The sequence below is a fragment of the Egretta garzetta genome, unplaced genomic scaffold, assembly GCF_000687185.1.
Source record: "Egretta garzetta isolate BGI_Z169 unplaced genomic scaffold, ASM68718v1 scaffold81, whole genome shotgun sequence".
In the NCBI taxonomy this organism is placed as follows: domain Eukaryota; kingdom Metazoa; phylum Chordata; class Aves; order Pelecaniformes; family Ardeidae; genus Egretta; species Egretta garzetta.
In genome coordinates, this window is record NW_009258671.1 from 7,890,987 (window position 1) to 7,906,089 (window position 15,103).

Genomic DNA, 15,103 nt, shown 5'->3' on the forward strand with positions numbered 1-15,103 from the left:
GAATTATATGATGGAGTTTTGCAAGTCTATTGGGCAATTTAAATGCGAAGCATGAGCCAGGAGCCATGCTTCAGAGGACAGTCTGCACCCTCTAAAGCAGCTCTGATGGTGGAATGTAAGAGAACGAAGAGGTGTGCATATGAATGTAGAACACTGGGAAGGTGAAATGTGATCCGAAGACATGCTTCACCTTCACAAAATGAGACTTCCCTATCCCCAGCATTCATTGGTGTGGAGTCAGGTTTGAATGGTTTCTGGATTTAGATTCAACTGAAGAAAGGATGAGTTCTTCAGCTCTCCTTCCCGTCTTGGCAAAGACCAGTCCCTTTTAAAACAAATAATTTTTAAATTACTTGTACCTGGTTTGTAATGGTTTTAGTCTCATTGAATAAGACAAAGTATCATTTCAGTGTTTGGAATGGCTTTTTAAAACCAATTCTGAAAGCTGTTCCTTCAGTTTTAATTCTGTGATTGAAAGACAATGAGATGTATTGTTTGAAATGATTGAAGAAAAAGAAAAACTTTAGATGAAAATATTTGCAGTAATTTATCCATCTCTTACAGTGATCTATTTTCCAACAGTTATTTAAAAGAAAAAATATCTAAAATTCCTTCTTTGCTTCTCGTAAATTAAAATGACTTATACCTGCTTTCCATAGAAATAGCTTTGACTATGTGCAAAGGAGATTTTTTGAGTTGTATTCATACAGTGTGAAAATACAATTCATTAAATAAGAATAGAGGACATTTTAAAAAGATGTAAGCTTTAATAATTTTTTTATTAATTACAGATTGTTTTGTGTCACAAATACCAACTTGCAGCTGACTACTCTAAGCATATGTAAATAGAACAGTCCTGCAGTGCTGGTTCTTTTTATTTCTATTTTGAAGGAGAAATTTCAATTTATTCCCTAAAAAGAAACGCAAGATTAGTTCTGTTGGTGGCAAAAAGGAAGGGACATATATGATGTGTTGAGCTTCCTTATTTTCTGTAGTTTGCTTCTATAATATGATTGCTGACAACTTTTTGCAGTACCTTTTTTGAATATGTGCTTATTTGGTAGGACTCTGTCTCTGATGGCTGTGTTTTCATTAACTGCCAGTGACATCCTTTTATGTGTTAGACAAAACTTTTGATGGAATCAAAGTCCATCATTGTTTTAAATCTGTATGTCCCTTCTTAGCCTTTTATTGCTTCTCTAGTTACATTTAAAGATTTCAGGTATCCAGCCTGGGTCTTTGTAGAGACTGTCCATATTTTTCTGCAAGATCCAGGTGATCTCATGCCCCTTTCTGATTTTGAACCAGTGCATTAGAAATGGATTAGAATAGAATTATATATATCAAACTATGAAAGGTAAAGTTGTAATTTAGTTTTTGTAACATGTAAGGAGAAACTGTAGTGAATTACCTAATAAGCCAAAGAAACAAGTCCTAATAATTTTCAGTCCATGTCAGTGACAGCCTTGCTAATTCTTGCAATACCATCAGGAACAGATCTGTGTTCTGTAAATTGCAGTGCCACAGGAAAGGACTCGGTTTAAAGATTTTTTTTTTTTCTTAAAAGATTTACTTTGTTCATTTTTTTTATTTCCAAGGGGTGTTTCTGGAATCATTATCTCTGACATAATTTCATAAGTTCCCTTTTGGAAAAAACAACAAATCAACTGGAGAGACTTAAGACATGGGCACCTTTCAAGAAGGAAGCTGAAGGCTCTGATTTGTAACCTATTTACAACACAAGAGGAGATTTTAAAGTGGACTTTGCACTTTACAAAGCATGTCCTAACCATTTGGGTGCCGTGTTTGTCTCTCGATTGCTATGAGAAGAGCTCCAAAATAAAGGTTGCTATCAATGAAAAGTATTTCCTGCCCTAGTGAAGAGGTAACTTGCCTGAGTGATAGAAACATGGGTTCAAGTCCTTTAGGTGGGAATTGTACTTGGATTTTCCAAATTCTGCACCTGTTTCCCTCTTGCTTCTTTCTCCAACTATTTTCTTCTCAGAATGCTAAAGGAAATAAATCCTTATTTACCTCATTCCTCACTTTGAACATCAGACTATAAGTTAGTGTCTTTTTTAAAGACAAAACTGAGTTAAATGTATCAAAATATATGGAGATGCTTTCTTGTTGAATCAGAAAAAATATAAAGGGTCTGCTTCAAACATTGTTTAGTAGAACAACAGGCTTGCTAAAATAAATGATGGCTCAAAGTGCCAAATTCAACTGTGAATGTGAACTCAATTTTAGGTTTGGGTATCCTGACAATGCACCAGAAGTCATTCTACACCCGAATATACCTTATTAAAAAGAAAAGCCTCGCATTATTTCCCCTTTACCAAGTAAATATAAATTATATTCCCTTTCTGTTTGACTATTCTGCTGTTTCTTCGCTTTCCTTAAATTTTCTTTTATGCTTTCTGTGAATTATCAAAATACTTAATTTTGTGTCACCATAACAGTTCTGATTTTCAGTCCCCCTTTTAAGACTAGGGCATTGTTCTAGTCCAGAGAGTCAGCCAGATAGAGCTGTACTGACATTAGAGAGGTTAGCTTCAGGAATGGCTTTAAGTCATCCTTATTTCAACTTATTTTGCATATTTTAAGAGGAGCATAGATGAAATGTAAATAATTAATTACATCAAAAAGCAAGCTGTCCCTTTGCTTTCAGCTGATCTGAAAAAAAATGTGCTATGGCAAAGTATTTTTCTAAGACAAAATTTAGAAGAAAAATTGCTTATGGAGGAATCTTTGATGGGGAATCCTCACTTTCTGAGGGGCGTGAACAAGGTACCTGATGTAGGAAATCTCCTGAACATTCACTTATAGTCATTCCTATTTAGAAAAACACCTGAGCATGTACTTGATTTTAATTGCAATTCTAACACTTTCCAGAATTAGCCAGGTGCAGCGCAGGTGCAATTCTCTCACAGAAAGTTGGTTTCTAAATAAACAGGTGGACATGAGTGGAATCCAGAGGAACGAAAGCAACAAGTGAACTTTGTGAAATCAAAATGAGTTGACTCCTGGAATTTAGAGTTGGTGTCATTCTCCATATTTTCTTGGTGGATCTGGTCTCTGTCCCAAAAGATAAACATTACAATGGATATTTTAATAGTTAATCTTTAAGTTGTCTAATGTCCATTGTCACATATTTTCATATGATCAGCCAAGGTGATCAGTGCCAGGAGAAAGAGGGCTCAAACCTCTACAGCTAAAGGTATAAGCTTCTCCGCTAACTTTGATACTCAGCTGTGTTATCTTGGCTGTGTATTTCTTAACTAAGAAGTTTGCCATTATGGATGGGCAGATACCCATATTGGATTAGTTGTGGGTGTATTTACTGTCCAGTACTCAGCCTAGGCAAAACACAGAGGTTTCATGATGGCTTTTTTGCAGCCCCCTATTTCCCTGAGTTGTTGAAAGAGGCTTGGAAGCACAGTTTGTCTCACCATTTAACATAGTGTGATTGAGGTTCAGGCTTATTTTCTCTAGCTTAAATTCTATGAAAGAAACAAATATGTGAGCAAGTGTTTTCACTGTTGTGGCAAGTCCCCAGGATTTTGTCCCTGTTTCTACTCCCATTGAACTCAATGGCAAAACTTCTTTTGACTTTAGGATCTTCTTTGCTGCAATGTGATAATGACAAGCTGCAGTGAAGTAAAATGGTACTTCACTTTTCACTTACAAAGTAGTAATGTTTAGTATCATCAGAACAAAAGCTCTTAAAAAGTCATGCTAAAATTACAGCATTCAAAAAATCTCATTTGCAAATTGGCATGAGCTGTATCATTGGAAAAAAACTTTTCACTTGCAAGAAGCAGTTAGGAAGTGCTGTGCCATCCAAATTCTTAATTAAAAAGTAGAATAGTCCCCTTTCCCACTTGCCCAATGCTGTGTCTTACTGTAACTTTTTGTTTCTACTGCAAAGTTTGATATCAAAAGTGATATATGATTCATGTCTATTTGCCTGAAATCCAGACAAATCAAACCCCAGCAGGTAGCTTGTATTTTAATGTGCAGAAATCTCATTCTGGACAGCACACTTTACACACCCCTCTATACTCACCAAGTGCAGTGGCTCCGTGGCCAGCACAGCTGATAATCCTGAGGCTGCCCAGGAACACGTCTGCACAAGAGCAAGTAATCCAAAGGCAGGAGCCTCCTACCCATGGGAGAGAGAAGTCTGTCAGACCTCTTTGTCCATGAGGGCAGAATCCGAGCCAGGGACTTTTAAAAAGGTGTAGGTAGGTGGCTGGAGGAGCGTGAGTGCCCAAGCAGTTAAAGCACTCAGTCTTTGGGAATGCCTCCTGAATATTAGGACCTTAAAAGCAGTGCAGAAAGATAAGGGGAGGAGCACATTTTCCAGGGAGGGCAGAAGTTGTTATCAGCTTTAGCGTGAAGGTGTTTGGTGACATGAGACTGCAGAATAAAGTAGGTAAATATGAAACTACATTTTTGACCTGAAAGCGAAACATCAAGGAGCAAAGCTGAAATTGCACTTCTTTTTTGCTTTGTCCCCTGTAGAGAATGAGGCATCTTTCAGTTCTAACTTGTTTAAGTTCATGTAGTAGGGAAATATGTTTTTTTGGGGATAAAAATATACTCTATGCTGATTTAAAATGAGCATACTTCCAGTTATGCTCTCCTTTGAATGTGCAGGTAACTGCCACTCCCGCTTTACCCTTCAAACCGTACTTTCACATGTTTGGGTCAAAACTCTATCCTCAAGGTCATGGGATTCAAACTATATGAGACTGGGAAGCAAATGCTCTAGCAAATGTGATGGGAATTTCCCAGGGTGCTCAGTCACAGCCCTTCTGGTGGAGGGCAAAGGAAGCCTGCTTCTCTTCTGATCAGCACTTCGTGTATCATGTTAAAATTTAATGTTGTTCAAAACATTATTGACACCTACGAAGAAAGAACAGCCTCTTTCCTTTCATTAACTGTCATTGCTAATGGGAAGCTGGCACTGCTTTGTTTAGTTTTTAATGGAGTCGAGGTTCTCGGTCACCTTTTCGGGTTTGCTCTTGATGCCTGTGTGGCAGTGTGGGGTGGGAAAATGAGGTGCTCTGCTCTGCTGGTAATTTTGAGGAAGTTTCTTTGCCTCAGTTTTCCCATTATTGAAACTCGGCAATTATCATAGAATCCTAGGTTGGAAGGGACCTCTAGTCCAACCTTTCTAGGTAAGAGCACAGTCTAGACAAGATGGCCCAGCACCCTGTCCAGCTGAGTCTTAAAAGTGTCCAATGTGGTGGAGTCAACCACTTCCCTGGGGAGATTATTCCAATGGTTGACTGTTCTCACTGTGAAACATTTCCTCTCGTGTCCACTTGGAATCTCCCCAAGAGCAACTTGTGTCCATTCCCCCTTGTCCTCTCCATGTGACTCCTTGTAAAAAGGGAGTCTCCATCTTCCTTGTAGCTACCCCTTAGGTACTGGTACGTGGTGATGAGATCCCCTCTAAGCCTCCTTTACTCTAGACTGAACAAACGCAGTTCTCTCAGCCTTTCCTCATATGGCAGGCTTCCCAGTCCTTTGATCATCTTGGTGGCCCCTTCTCTGGATCCCCTCCAGCCTGTCCACATCTTTTTTGTATAGGGGGGACCAGAACTGTACACAGTATTCTACATGTGGCCTGACAAGTGCTGAGTAGAGTGGGATGTTTGTTTGTGTTCAAGTGTATCTGTTTGCAGTCTTTTATAAAGCTGGTTATTTTTTTCTGACTTTTAATTCAAGCAGTCTAATGTGACCAACAGTAACAATTAGTGACTCATTTAGTAATTTAACTGGAAACCTTTCTTAGATTTATTTTGCTCATAAAAGTGATTGTCTTTCACAAATAAAATATTCTACAATGCAATGTAACAGCAATTTTTTTCACATACAAGTAATGATTTAGAGGAAAATCTTTTATTAATGTTTTAATTTAATTTTAGTACATCATTCATATTAATGCATGTCACGTTATAATGCCTTTATAAGTACTCTGGGACTATCAAATAAGACACTTAAAAACAACTTCAGGAAATAAATTATGGTCTGTTTAAGAACAATATGCAGAGATACCCGAGTACATATAATTGTGTTATTGTGCATATTCTTCCTTTAGTGGTGCTCAAGCACCTTATTTAATTCAGGAGTCAGAATTTATTTGTTATGTGGGAAGGGCCACCAGCCTTGTGGGATGAAAAAACACCTGTGAGAAAGATAATAAAAATAAGCAGTCAGCCAAAAGAGAACAGGAAGAAAGAACCAGCCACCAGAGAAAGCTATGTTTTGGAAGTTAAAACTACAGGACTAAAGTGATAATTACCAAAATTCAAGCTGAGTTAGATCTTTAAAAGATGTTAAAGCAAATAGCAAAAGGTTCTTGTAAATAAAAAAAAAGAGAGAAGTCATCTTCTGTGAAATAGGAGTGGGATGGCCATCAGAGATAATCCAGCTATAGCTGTCAAACTAAATTAATACTTCATCTTGGTTATCAGTAAAGAAAATTATGTTGATATTATTAGGTAATCTTTTAAGTTCTGTATGTGATGTTTGTCTGCAATTGATTATCTAACTCTTGTCACCTGTGTTTAGGGAAGATACATTCAGACTGGAGCAGGGTAGAGAATAGCTAGGTCAGGGAAGAGATAAAAGATCTAACTTGTTTACAAGCAGTAAAATACAAGGTGAGAGGGGATATGATTATTGTCCTTCAGGATGGTAACTAGTACTGAAGGAGAAGCACTGCTTCAGCTGAGTGATTTCATTGTCACATGAACAAATTTGTAGAAATTTGCTGACTTTTAGACTGGAATTGAGAAAGCAGGTTGCTAGTTGTCAAAGCAGTGAGCAGGAGGAGCAAGAAACCAAAAAACCTAGCTGGTTTTTAAGATATAGCTCAACAAATCGATGGAAGGATTGTGTGGTACAGTTCCTGGTGATAACACAGGCTTGGAACTGATAATGCAGAAGATGTCTCCCAGTCCATGTGCATACATGAAAATTAAGAATTAATCTCGCCTCTTCTCCTTCTGCGCCTAAAATGGAATGGGTTTAAATAGATGCTGGCCCATCATGACCTCTGTAAGTACTGTTGAGCACAACTAGGAAGGCACTGGACAAAACAAATACAGGATTTTTTTTCTTAGTGTGGGATCTGTCAGATGAGTTGAATGAAGGAAAGTATATTACTGTCAGTGGTGGGTTTTCATGGAAAATGTGTGTTTGTGAAGCTGGGGAGTGTTCTGTTTGTTCAGATCAAGCAATTTGAGCCAACATCAGCAATACAAATCAGAAGAGCTTAAGAAGTGGTCTGAAGCTGTTCTACCCAGTTTTCATAGAAATGCTCATAAGATTTTATTTATTCATTAAGTGACCCCATTACAGATTTAACTTCCCTCATTTTACTTCTTTTTTTTATTTATTTTTTCATTACAGCTACTTAGTTAGGGGTAAAAGGGGAACAACAGAATTATAAAGAATATCTAAAAAAATCCCAATTCTTAACTTTATTGTACTGCCGCTATCAAAGCCAAACGTTGAAGTTTTAGTGGCAATAGAAGCAAGAATTAAATATAATTTAGTTTGAACATTGAAATTAGACGAGTAATGTCTCAAATATGAATTCAGTCTAAACATTTTCTGGGATGTTTCTGTATTGCTTTAAAAGGAATGGTATCTTTCACGTAGATATAAGTTAAAATCTTAACACATCAGTTTTCAGTGCCAAGTTACCTTCAGGATGATCATGACTTAACATCTGTGCCTGGCTTTCCAGATAGTGGAACGTGGTTGTGGGCTGGGCATGGCATGGACTCAAACCTTGTCTATACAGGCAGTGTGGGTGAAGACGGACATGAGCCAAAGAGTGAATGAACTTGAGTGCAGCAATATATGCTTTTCCAGAGGGACTAAGGGACGGACACTTAGAGATCTTCAGGTTATGAAGAGCATAGGCGTATGCCCTGCTTGTTGTGTTTTAAATGGGATCTGAATGTAGCAGTGCTTTTGGAAAAGTGTGTCTGAGAAAGCATAAGATGGTTAAAAAATGCTGACTTAAGTGTATGACAAAGCAAATGCCCAAAGTGCTTGTAGGCATAACAGTATTCTTATAAATTCCAGAAATAAGGCATGAAGAATTTGAAAACATGCCACTTCCAAGACTACTAGGGAAAGTAGGCCTGTTTTCTTCCATAACTGAATGCTGCAGGACTTAAATGTTCCCTATCAGGAGCTGAGCACTACTAACCACCTTTGAATACGCCTGTCTTAGCTGAGCTTCCTCATTTACCCAGCAGCTGCTTCATTTCACTGCAGCCAAATTGCTTTCCGTAGGCAACTTGTGATTTGATAGTGAAGTTTCGCAGTATGTTTTGAGTAACAATGGGAGATACAGAGGTAGCCCCAAGTATCAGAAGGTACAAGCCATTCCTTCACATCGCTGAAGTCCCACTGCATAAGTAAAAGAGTGTTGTCTTTACTAACTCTTTTGTTCACCAGGTGATGACAATTCTGGAAGGAAGGTGATTACCTTCAGTTGCTGCCGTATGCCCCCCTCCCATCAGCTCAATCACACCAGATTGCTGGAGTAAGTTTCTCTCAATCTCTTGCATGGACTACTTTACATTTTATATGTGAACTTCTATTAGCTTGTTTCCAGGTGAATGAGCTTTCAGGGAGGAGAAGCAGGAGGCAGGGAGTGAAATGAAGAAAAGGTGTAAGACCTACTAGTGTTAATATTAAGTGAATGAGATATGGATGAAACTGCCAGTTACTTCACCTGGAATCTTGACTAGAAGAAGCAATTCACTGTGTACTGAAATTAACTTGTCATCTTGATTTTATTAATGAATTCTGATAGTATCTAAAAAATTGAATTTATTACTAGAACCAATGAAAGAGAAATTCTAGTATTTTAGTGCTCCCCACATATGTTCTCACTAATAGCAATGTTTGCCTTAATTTGCTGTACTTCATCTCATAGATCACTCAGTAAAAGTATTGTCTAGTTATTTACATCTTAGTAGTTTTCCTCTTTTATAAAAGATCTGCATTACGTACAGTGTATCACGCTTAACATTTATATATGTATCTCACTTCACAATGTTTGGGGTTTTGTGTTTAAAGAGGTTGTGAATATGTAAAATCACAACATTCTTCCTTATAAACTTGCTGCAGCAAGGTACCAGGACATGTTTCTGCCTTGTAGCTTGTCACTACAAGGAGATCTGTTCTCCCAAGGGAGTCCTGTCCTTATTAAGCATTTTAAACCTATTTGGAGTTCTTGTACAGCCTCCATTGCCAAAATGTTTGAGCACCTTTCAATCATCAGTACCCACCACCTTTGGAAAGTACCTAAGTGCTGTTATCTCAACTTTTCAGAAACAGAGAGGGATTAGAAGGCAGGCTATTTAAGAGATGTGTTTTGAGACCATGTTGCTTCATTTGTATGCTCTTCACAGCTAGGGTATTTCCACAGCCTTAAGACAAAGCTTCCTAAGTAGCATAGAGGGAGTGTTAGTGTCTAAGAGGAAGAGCCTCACCAGTCAGCTCCTCACCTAGAGGAGCTACCTGCACTGATTAATAGGAAATGCCAAAGAAAGGAGTGTGACAAACCATGTTGCTACCACATCTAAGAACACTTCCTCCGTTTTGCGAGGAGGTGCCTTGATGAAACTAGGATTTCCATCCCTCAGACTCTTCTGGACGTGAACACTTACATGTTTTCCTGTATCTGAGCCCATATCAAATTCCCTTGGAAGGACTGCGCTAAGAGGGAACTGAAGGCAGGCGTGTGAATGTGAAGCAATATAACTATCAAGCGATCTGCTTTTGAGTAGTTAGACCCAGATGTTGAGTTTTGAGGAAAAACTGCAGAGTAGGCCCAGATTGGCAGGTGTTTTGTGATGAAATCACTTAAAGATTGCTTTGGTAAAGCTTTTGTAATGTCCCTACAGTTCTGTTACAGCCTTGGAACAGGTAATTGACTGTACAAAAACACTGGTTATTTTATGCCCACAAAACTCTCTCAATTAGTACAGGCTTTCTGGATGCAATGTGCTAAGGAACTTACATGCTGTAAAATAAAACACAAGGCACTCTGTATGTAAGAATATCTATTCAGATATATTTTCATTTCAAACTCTTTTTAAAAAAGTCTTGAATTATTGTTACTACTACTTCTATTAAAATACCTTTACTGCTTAAGTCAGGGATGAAAACGGCATTCTGTTAATTGCTGTGGCAGTCCTTGTCCCATGCTATTTGCAGTCTTAAGATTTCCCGTATGCTGAGGGAATAAGCAGATAAGTGAGACTGTGGGCGTGCAGTGTAACCGTGAAGTTATGTGCTTTTTCATGCAAAGATAGATAGTCAAAGTGGCCTTGATACCTGCAGATAGCCACAGCCTAATAAATGCATATGGAACTATCTATTTTATTGAATGAAGATCGCTTACATACAATTAAGAGCAATACCTGGGGCTCTGTCGCAGAATAATAAGAGAACATGGAGAATGACATGAGAAAGTTGAAGTCTGACACAGCAAGAGATGAGACCAGATTGTACTCTTCCTTCATTGCTTTATTTGAATCATTGAGCTGTGTAATAGGCCTTACAGTGTTCTCGGCTGTAGGAGAAAGGGAAGAGGAAAGCATCTTAAACTATACCATAAAAGAATGAACACACAGAAATCTGCTTATAAAACATGCAGTGTTATTTCAAGGTGGGACAAGTAGTATAGTTCTTTAGTTTTAAGGGAAATGATCTATGAACACAGTTCCCACAATACAAACAAGGGAAAGGCAGATATATTCAAGAAAACAGTTTACAGTAACAAGCTGTAATTAGGGCTAATGGATTTTTCAAGAATTTTAAAAGTTTTAAATTCAGAGGAAAACCCTGAAAAGATTTATTCTTTATTATTGTGAAAAGTCAAAATGACATTGTGTGCTTGGCTAAAATGGAGGAACTTACAAAGACCAGAAGAAAGCAAAATAGAAGTTGCTGTCAGTTAAAATGCATCTTTTAAAAAATTTCTTGGAAAATGGAGTTCCATATTGCCTTCATTTTTTAGTGATTTGTGAGCACCATAGTTTTTGTAACTAAATGTGTTCTTTCAAATTTCAGGCTTTGCAGTGATGTGGAATTATTGGCAACACTGTCACTAGAGCAAGATGAACTTGTAAGACATTGAAGCAAATGTGAATTTGCAGTCACTAGCGTTCTGTGCAAAACCAGCATGTTTTCTTTCTCAGTTACTGCTTTTAAAATCTCATCCATTAAACTGTCTTAAAACTAAAATGTTATCTTTCTCCTCAGGTACTTAAAGTATACTCTGGACCAGTATGTAGAGAATGATTATACAGTTGTCTACTTTCACTATGGCCTGAAGAGTCTGAATAAACCATCTCTGAAATGGTTACAAACAGCCTACAAAGAATTTGACAGGAAGTATGTCTCCAAAATATTTGGTTTACTCTTTGGGTTATGTAATGTCTGTAACTAACTTCCATGAAGGAAGTGGATCTTTCCTGATCCGCCTGCAGCTAACTGAGTTCATTTTGCCATTGTAATGATATTGGTGCTGTTGGTTCTCTGGTGTCTTCTGTGCAGTACTAAGGAATGGCCTAAGTGCTGCAATTGTCCAAAGTTATACAAAGCTTTGGGAACAAAACCAAGAGCCGTTGCCTTCTCTGTGACACCTTATTAGTTATCATTATCGATTATCTCACATTTGTGTTTGAACCTTTCATCATCCCAAGGCTAGGTTGTATATAAAAAAGGAAAGATTTGGTTTTAGCAGTCCATATTGCACAACCCTTGCAGCATTTGTTGGTTGTTAATGTAAAGCCTCAAAGGGACTGCTGTGCTTGTATATGCCTGACCTTTGGAGTAACAACAGCTCTGGCTCGTGGCTTCATGTTTTAATTGGTTAGGGTGCAGTTGAGGCCAAAGCTCCTAGATAAATAGCATTTTAATAGTGGAAACTAAAGTTCTGATGTTTATTCTCTGAAAATGCACACTTACCAGGGGAGCTGAAAGTTCCTGTTGAAGTCAGTCAGTCTTGTTTGCAAGTTGTTCCTTGACCTACTTGTTTGTAAATTGTCCTCAAGAAGGCAACATGACTAAAAGCAAAAATGTACACAAATAGCTCTTTCCTGATGGTGAGAGAGTATATGCATGTGCATTTTTGGGGACTGGATCATATATGCTGGATTTTTTCAATTTTGGAGCTGGAACAAGAAGCAAATCTCATCAACGATGCCATGAAAAAGATTATTGGGTGTGTCTAGACTAGACTGGCGTATAAATGCCTGAGCATTTCACAGGACTGCACACCCTGCTTTCACCCTGCTGAAGCCGAGATGTGCACAACACCTTTTGGTGGTGTAGTGCCAGAGCTCAGACTGTTTTGAATCTCACCCAATAACCTCCTGAAACTCTAAAACCCACTAAGCAAGAAGATGAGGTGGTGCATAGCAGCCCTCACAGCGGCAGTGGGAAGCTGTCATCTGAAGCCTCTAACTGCTTTCATGAGATACTGCTCTGGGCTCAGCAGCAGCCTGAGAAAGCTTTTTGGGTTTCTGAATATGGTTAGTACAATTTATCTGTTTTTTCTGGGATTGGGTTAGATAGAAGAAAGGTAAAGGATATCTTATATTTTGTCCTTGGTGAGAGATTTAGGCTACAATACTGTTTTCTGCTGTGCACTGACAATTCCCGAAAATAAATACAGAGTCAGAAGCCTGCCCTACCATGCTGTTTTCCTTCTAGGAGAATCCCAAGCCAAATTTACAGTTGCTGTATGGAGAGAGGCAGTATGAGGGCAATAGCTTCTTCAATTTTGTTGCCTCCTGACGTGCGTACATCTCAAGTGCACAAAGCCACTGTCATTTATGCCAGAAATCTGTTTTCTCCATTCCCCCACCCTGACCCAGAAAGCAGGAGAACCAAAGAGGAACAGAGAAGCCCGGGTAGTTGAGCAAAACCAGGCAAATGTGCACCCATCATGTTCACAGTTGGGACTTCTTAGCATACTGTCATTGAGAAGTTCAAAGCAATATTCACAGCCCAACATGTATGTTCCACTGTACTAGCCAGAGGAAAAAAAAAATTGCACCTTTCAGACTTCCTTTGTGTGTGTGGTTTGGGGCTCAAAGGAAAGAGAACAAAGGAGAGTACGAGCTACAATAGTAATTAGCTAGTGTCATGAAAGTAAATGTTCGACAGGAACAGTTTCAAAAGAATAGCTCTTACCTTGAAGGTTTACAGCAGAGGCTTAGTAAAGTCTTGTGGGCATTTAATTGTAATCTAGGAAACTGTGAAGTACGTAAACTTCCACAGAAGCAACGGCTTGTGCCCGTTGCTTCAAGGTACAAAACATCGAAACTTCAGTAAAGCAACCCAGGTGTTTAGCTTGTTAGTTTTTATTGTTGATCTGGGGTTCTTATCCACAGAGGTGCCAATTGCAGGGGGATAGTTGTTTGCTTGTGTATTGATAGTGGCTTTGGGAAAACAGTGGCTTTTCATTCAGAGTTGTATGGGCCCAATTAAAACTCAAAAGGAAAAACTGTTGTATTTGCTGAGTTGGTCCCTTTATCCCTTCTTACTATAGTCTGTTACAAAGAGGTTTTTCTTAGGAGTTGGTGATCATTTTTTTCCATGATCATTGTTTTGCTAAAAATGAATGCTGAACGCTTGGGAGGGGCACTTCCTACTGGGAAGCAAACTTGGCAAAGTGATAACCAACAATTTATATATAAAAGCAGGATATTTCATTATGAGTTTCTCAATTTCTTTTTGCAATAACACTGAATAAGAGCAGAGTCTTTTTGTGCAGCCTGGTTTCCATTTCAGTTTCAGCCTACTAGAATCTATTGTTTAGGTATCATGATATGACACGGTAGAATCAAGTAATGCTATAATGGAGAAAGGTTTTTGTTTCATACAAAGGGGACCATCCAATATAAAACAGCGGGCAGTTGGCTTCACCTTTAGTAATTACTAGCAAAACAAGACAAAAGTAGTGGTAAAAATAAAAGATTAGATGTAAATTTTACATCTGAAAATTTAGAAGTTTTCTCCAACATGAAAATCCTGTAAGCAGAAAATAAAGGGAGATGAAGGAAAGTAATTTTTTTATACCACCGAATTTTTTAATAGACTCTTTGTTCTCTTTTTTTTTTTTTTTGAGTTGCCTGATTTCCCTTCTGTCCCCCTGTTATTAAACCTATGAGACAGCAGACATTGGTTAGGAACATAACAGTGTTATCTTGGCCTACTATTGTATCATCAAAACTGACCATTTTTTAAAATTGGGGTTTTTTTCATTTTATATTCAGTTTCTTCTGAATTAGGTCTTTTGAAAGTACTTGAAAGAATGCTGTGTAATGTTCCTCTAATAATACCTCCCATTCAGTCGTAGCTATTCAGTTCTACGATCTGTGATATTCAAAAGTCTTCTAACAATTTCATTTTCTTTTCCTAGGTATAAGAAAAACCTTAAAGCACTCTATGTTGTACATCCAACCAACTTCATAAAAATTCTGTGGAATATCTTTAAACCTCTTATAAGGTACTTGGCAGTTTATTCAACACATCTTCCCGTTTAGTTTAAGGACGGTTTGTTCTCTAATAACTTGCTTTTAAAAAGGCTTGAGGTAAAATATGTCAGATAACAGCACAATAGCCATTTAAACTGTCTTGAACTAATGAGTAAGGTGAGCTTAAGCTTGGGTGTGAATAATAGGGTAGAGTTCTTTTTTTTTCCTAAGAAAAGGGAGTCTCAATTAATAGTAGTTTTACTGGTATGTTAAAGTAAATATCACTTTAAAACATAGTTATTCTGTGGACCATGAATGACTTCTTTGTCCTCTTTGACAGCACTTAGCACAATAGAACTGGGTCCGTGACTGGAGTTACTAGGTGGTACAGTAAAGCAGATAATAAATGGTTAACCTTCAGTCTGATCTCAAGTGCTGAGATGAATAGGAATGATACTACTTCTGTGTTCAAAGTTAATGGATAGGCCCTGAAGCACCTGTAAGAATTTAAGATGGAGGGTATAATGGTGAAGGTGGATGTATTTTGCTGGTGCATTTTTTTTCTTTTG

General features: G+C 38.0%; 1 protein-coding gene across 1 annotated transcript in view; it reads left to right on the top strand.

Moving 5' to 3' along the window:
• ARHGAP8 (Rho GTPase activating protein 8) overlaps nt 1-15,103 on the top strand; it is a 57,133-nt gene that overhangs the window by 5,820 nt on the left and 36,210 nt on the right. The window contains exons 3-5 of the mRNA XM_035888536.1: nt 8,491-8,578; nt 11,311-11,442; nt 14,480-14,566. Coding sequence (XP_035744429.1) covers nt 8,491-8,578; nt 11,311-11,442; nt 14,480-14,566 — 307 coding nt within the window. The remainder of the gene's footprint in view (nt 1-8,490; nt 8,579-11,310; nt 11,443-14,479; nt 14,567-15,103) is intronic.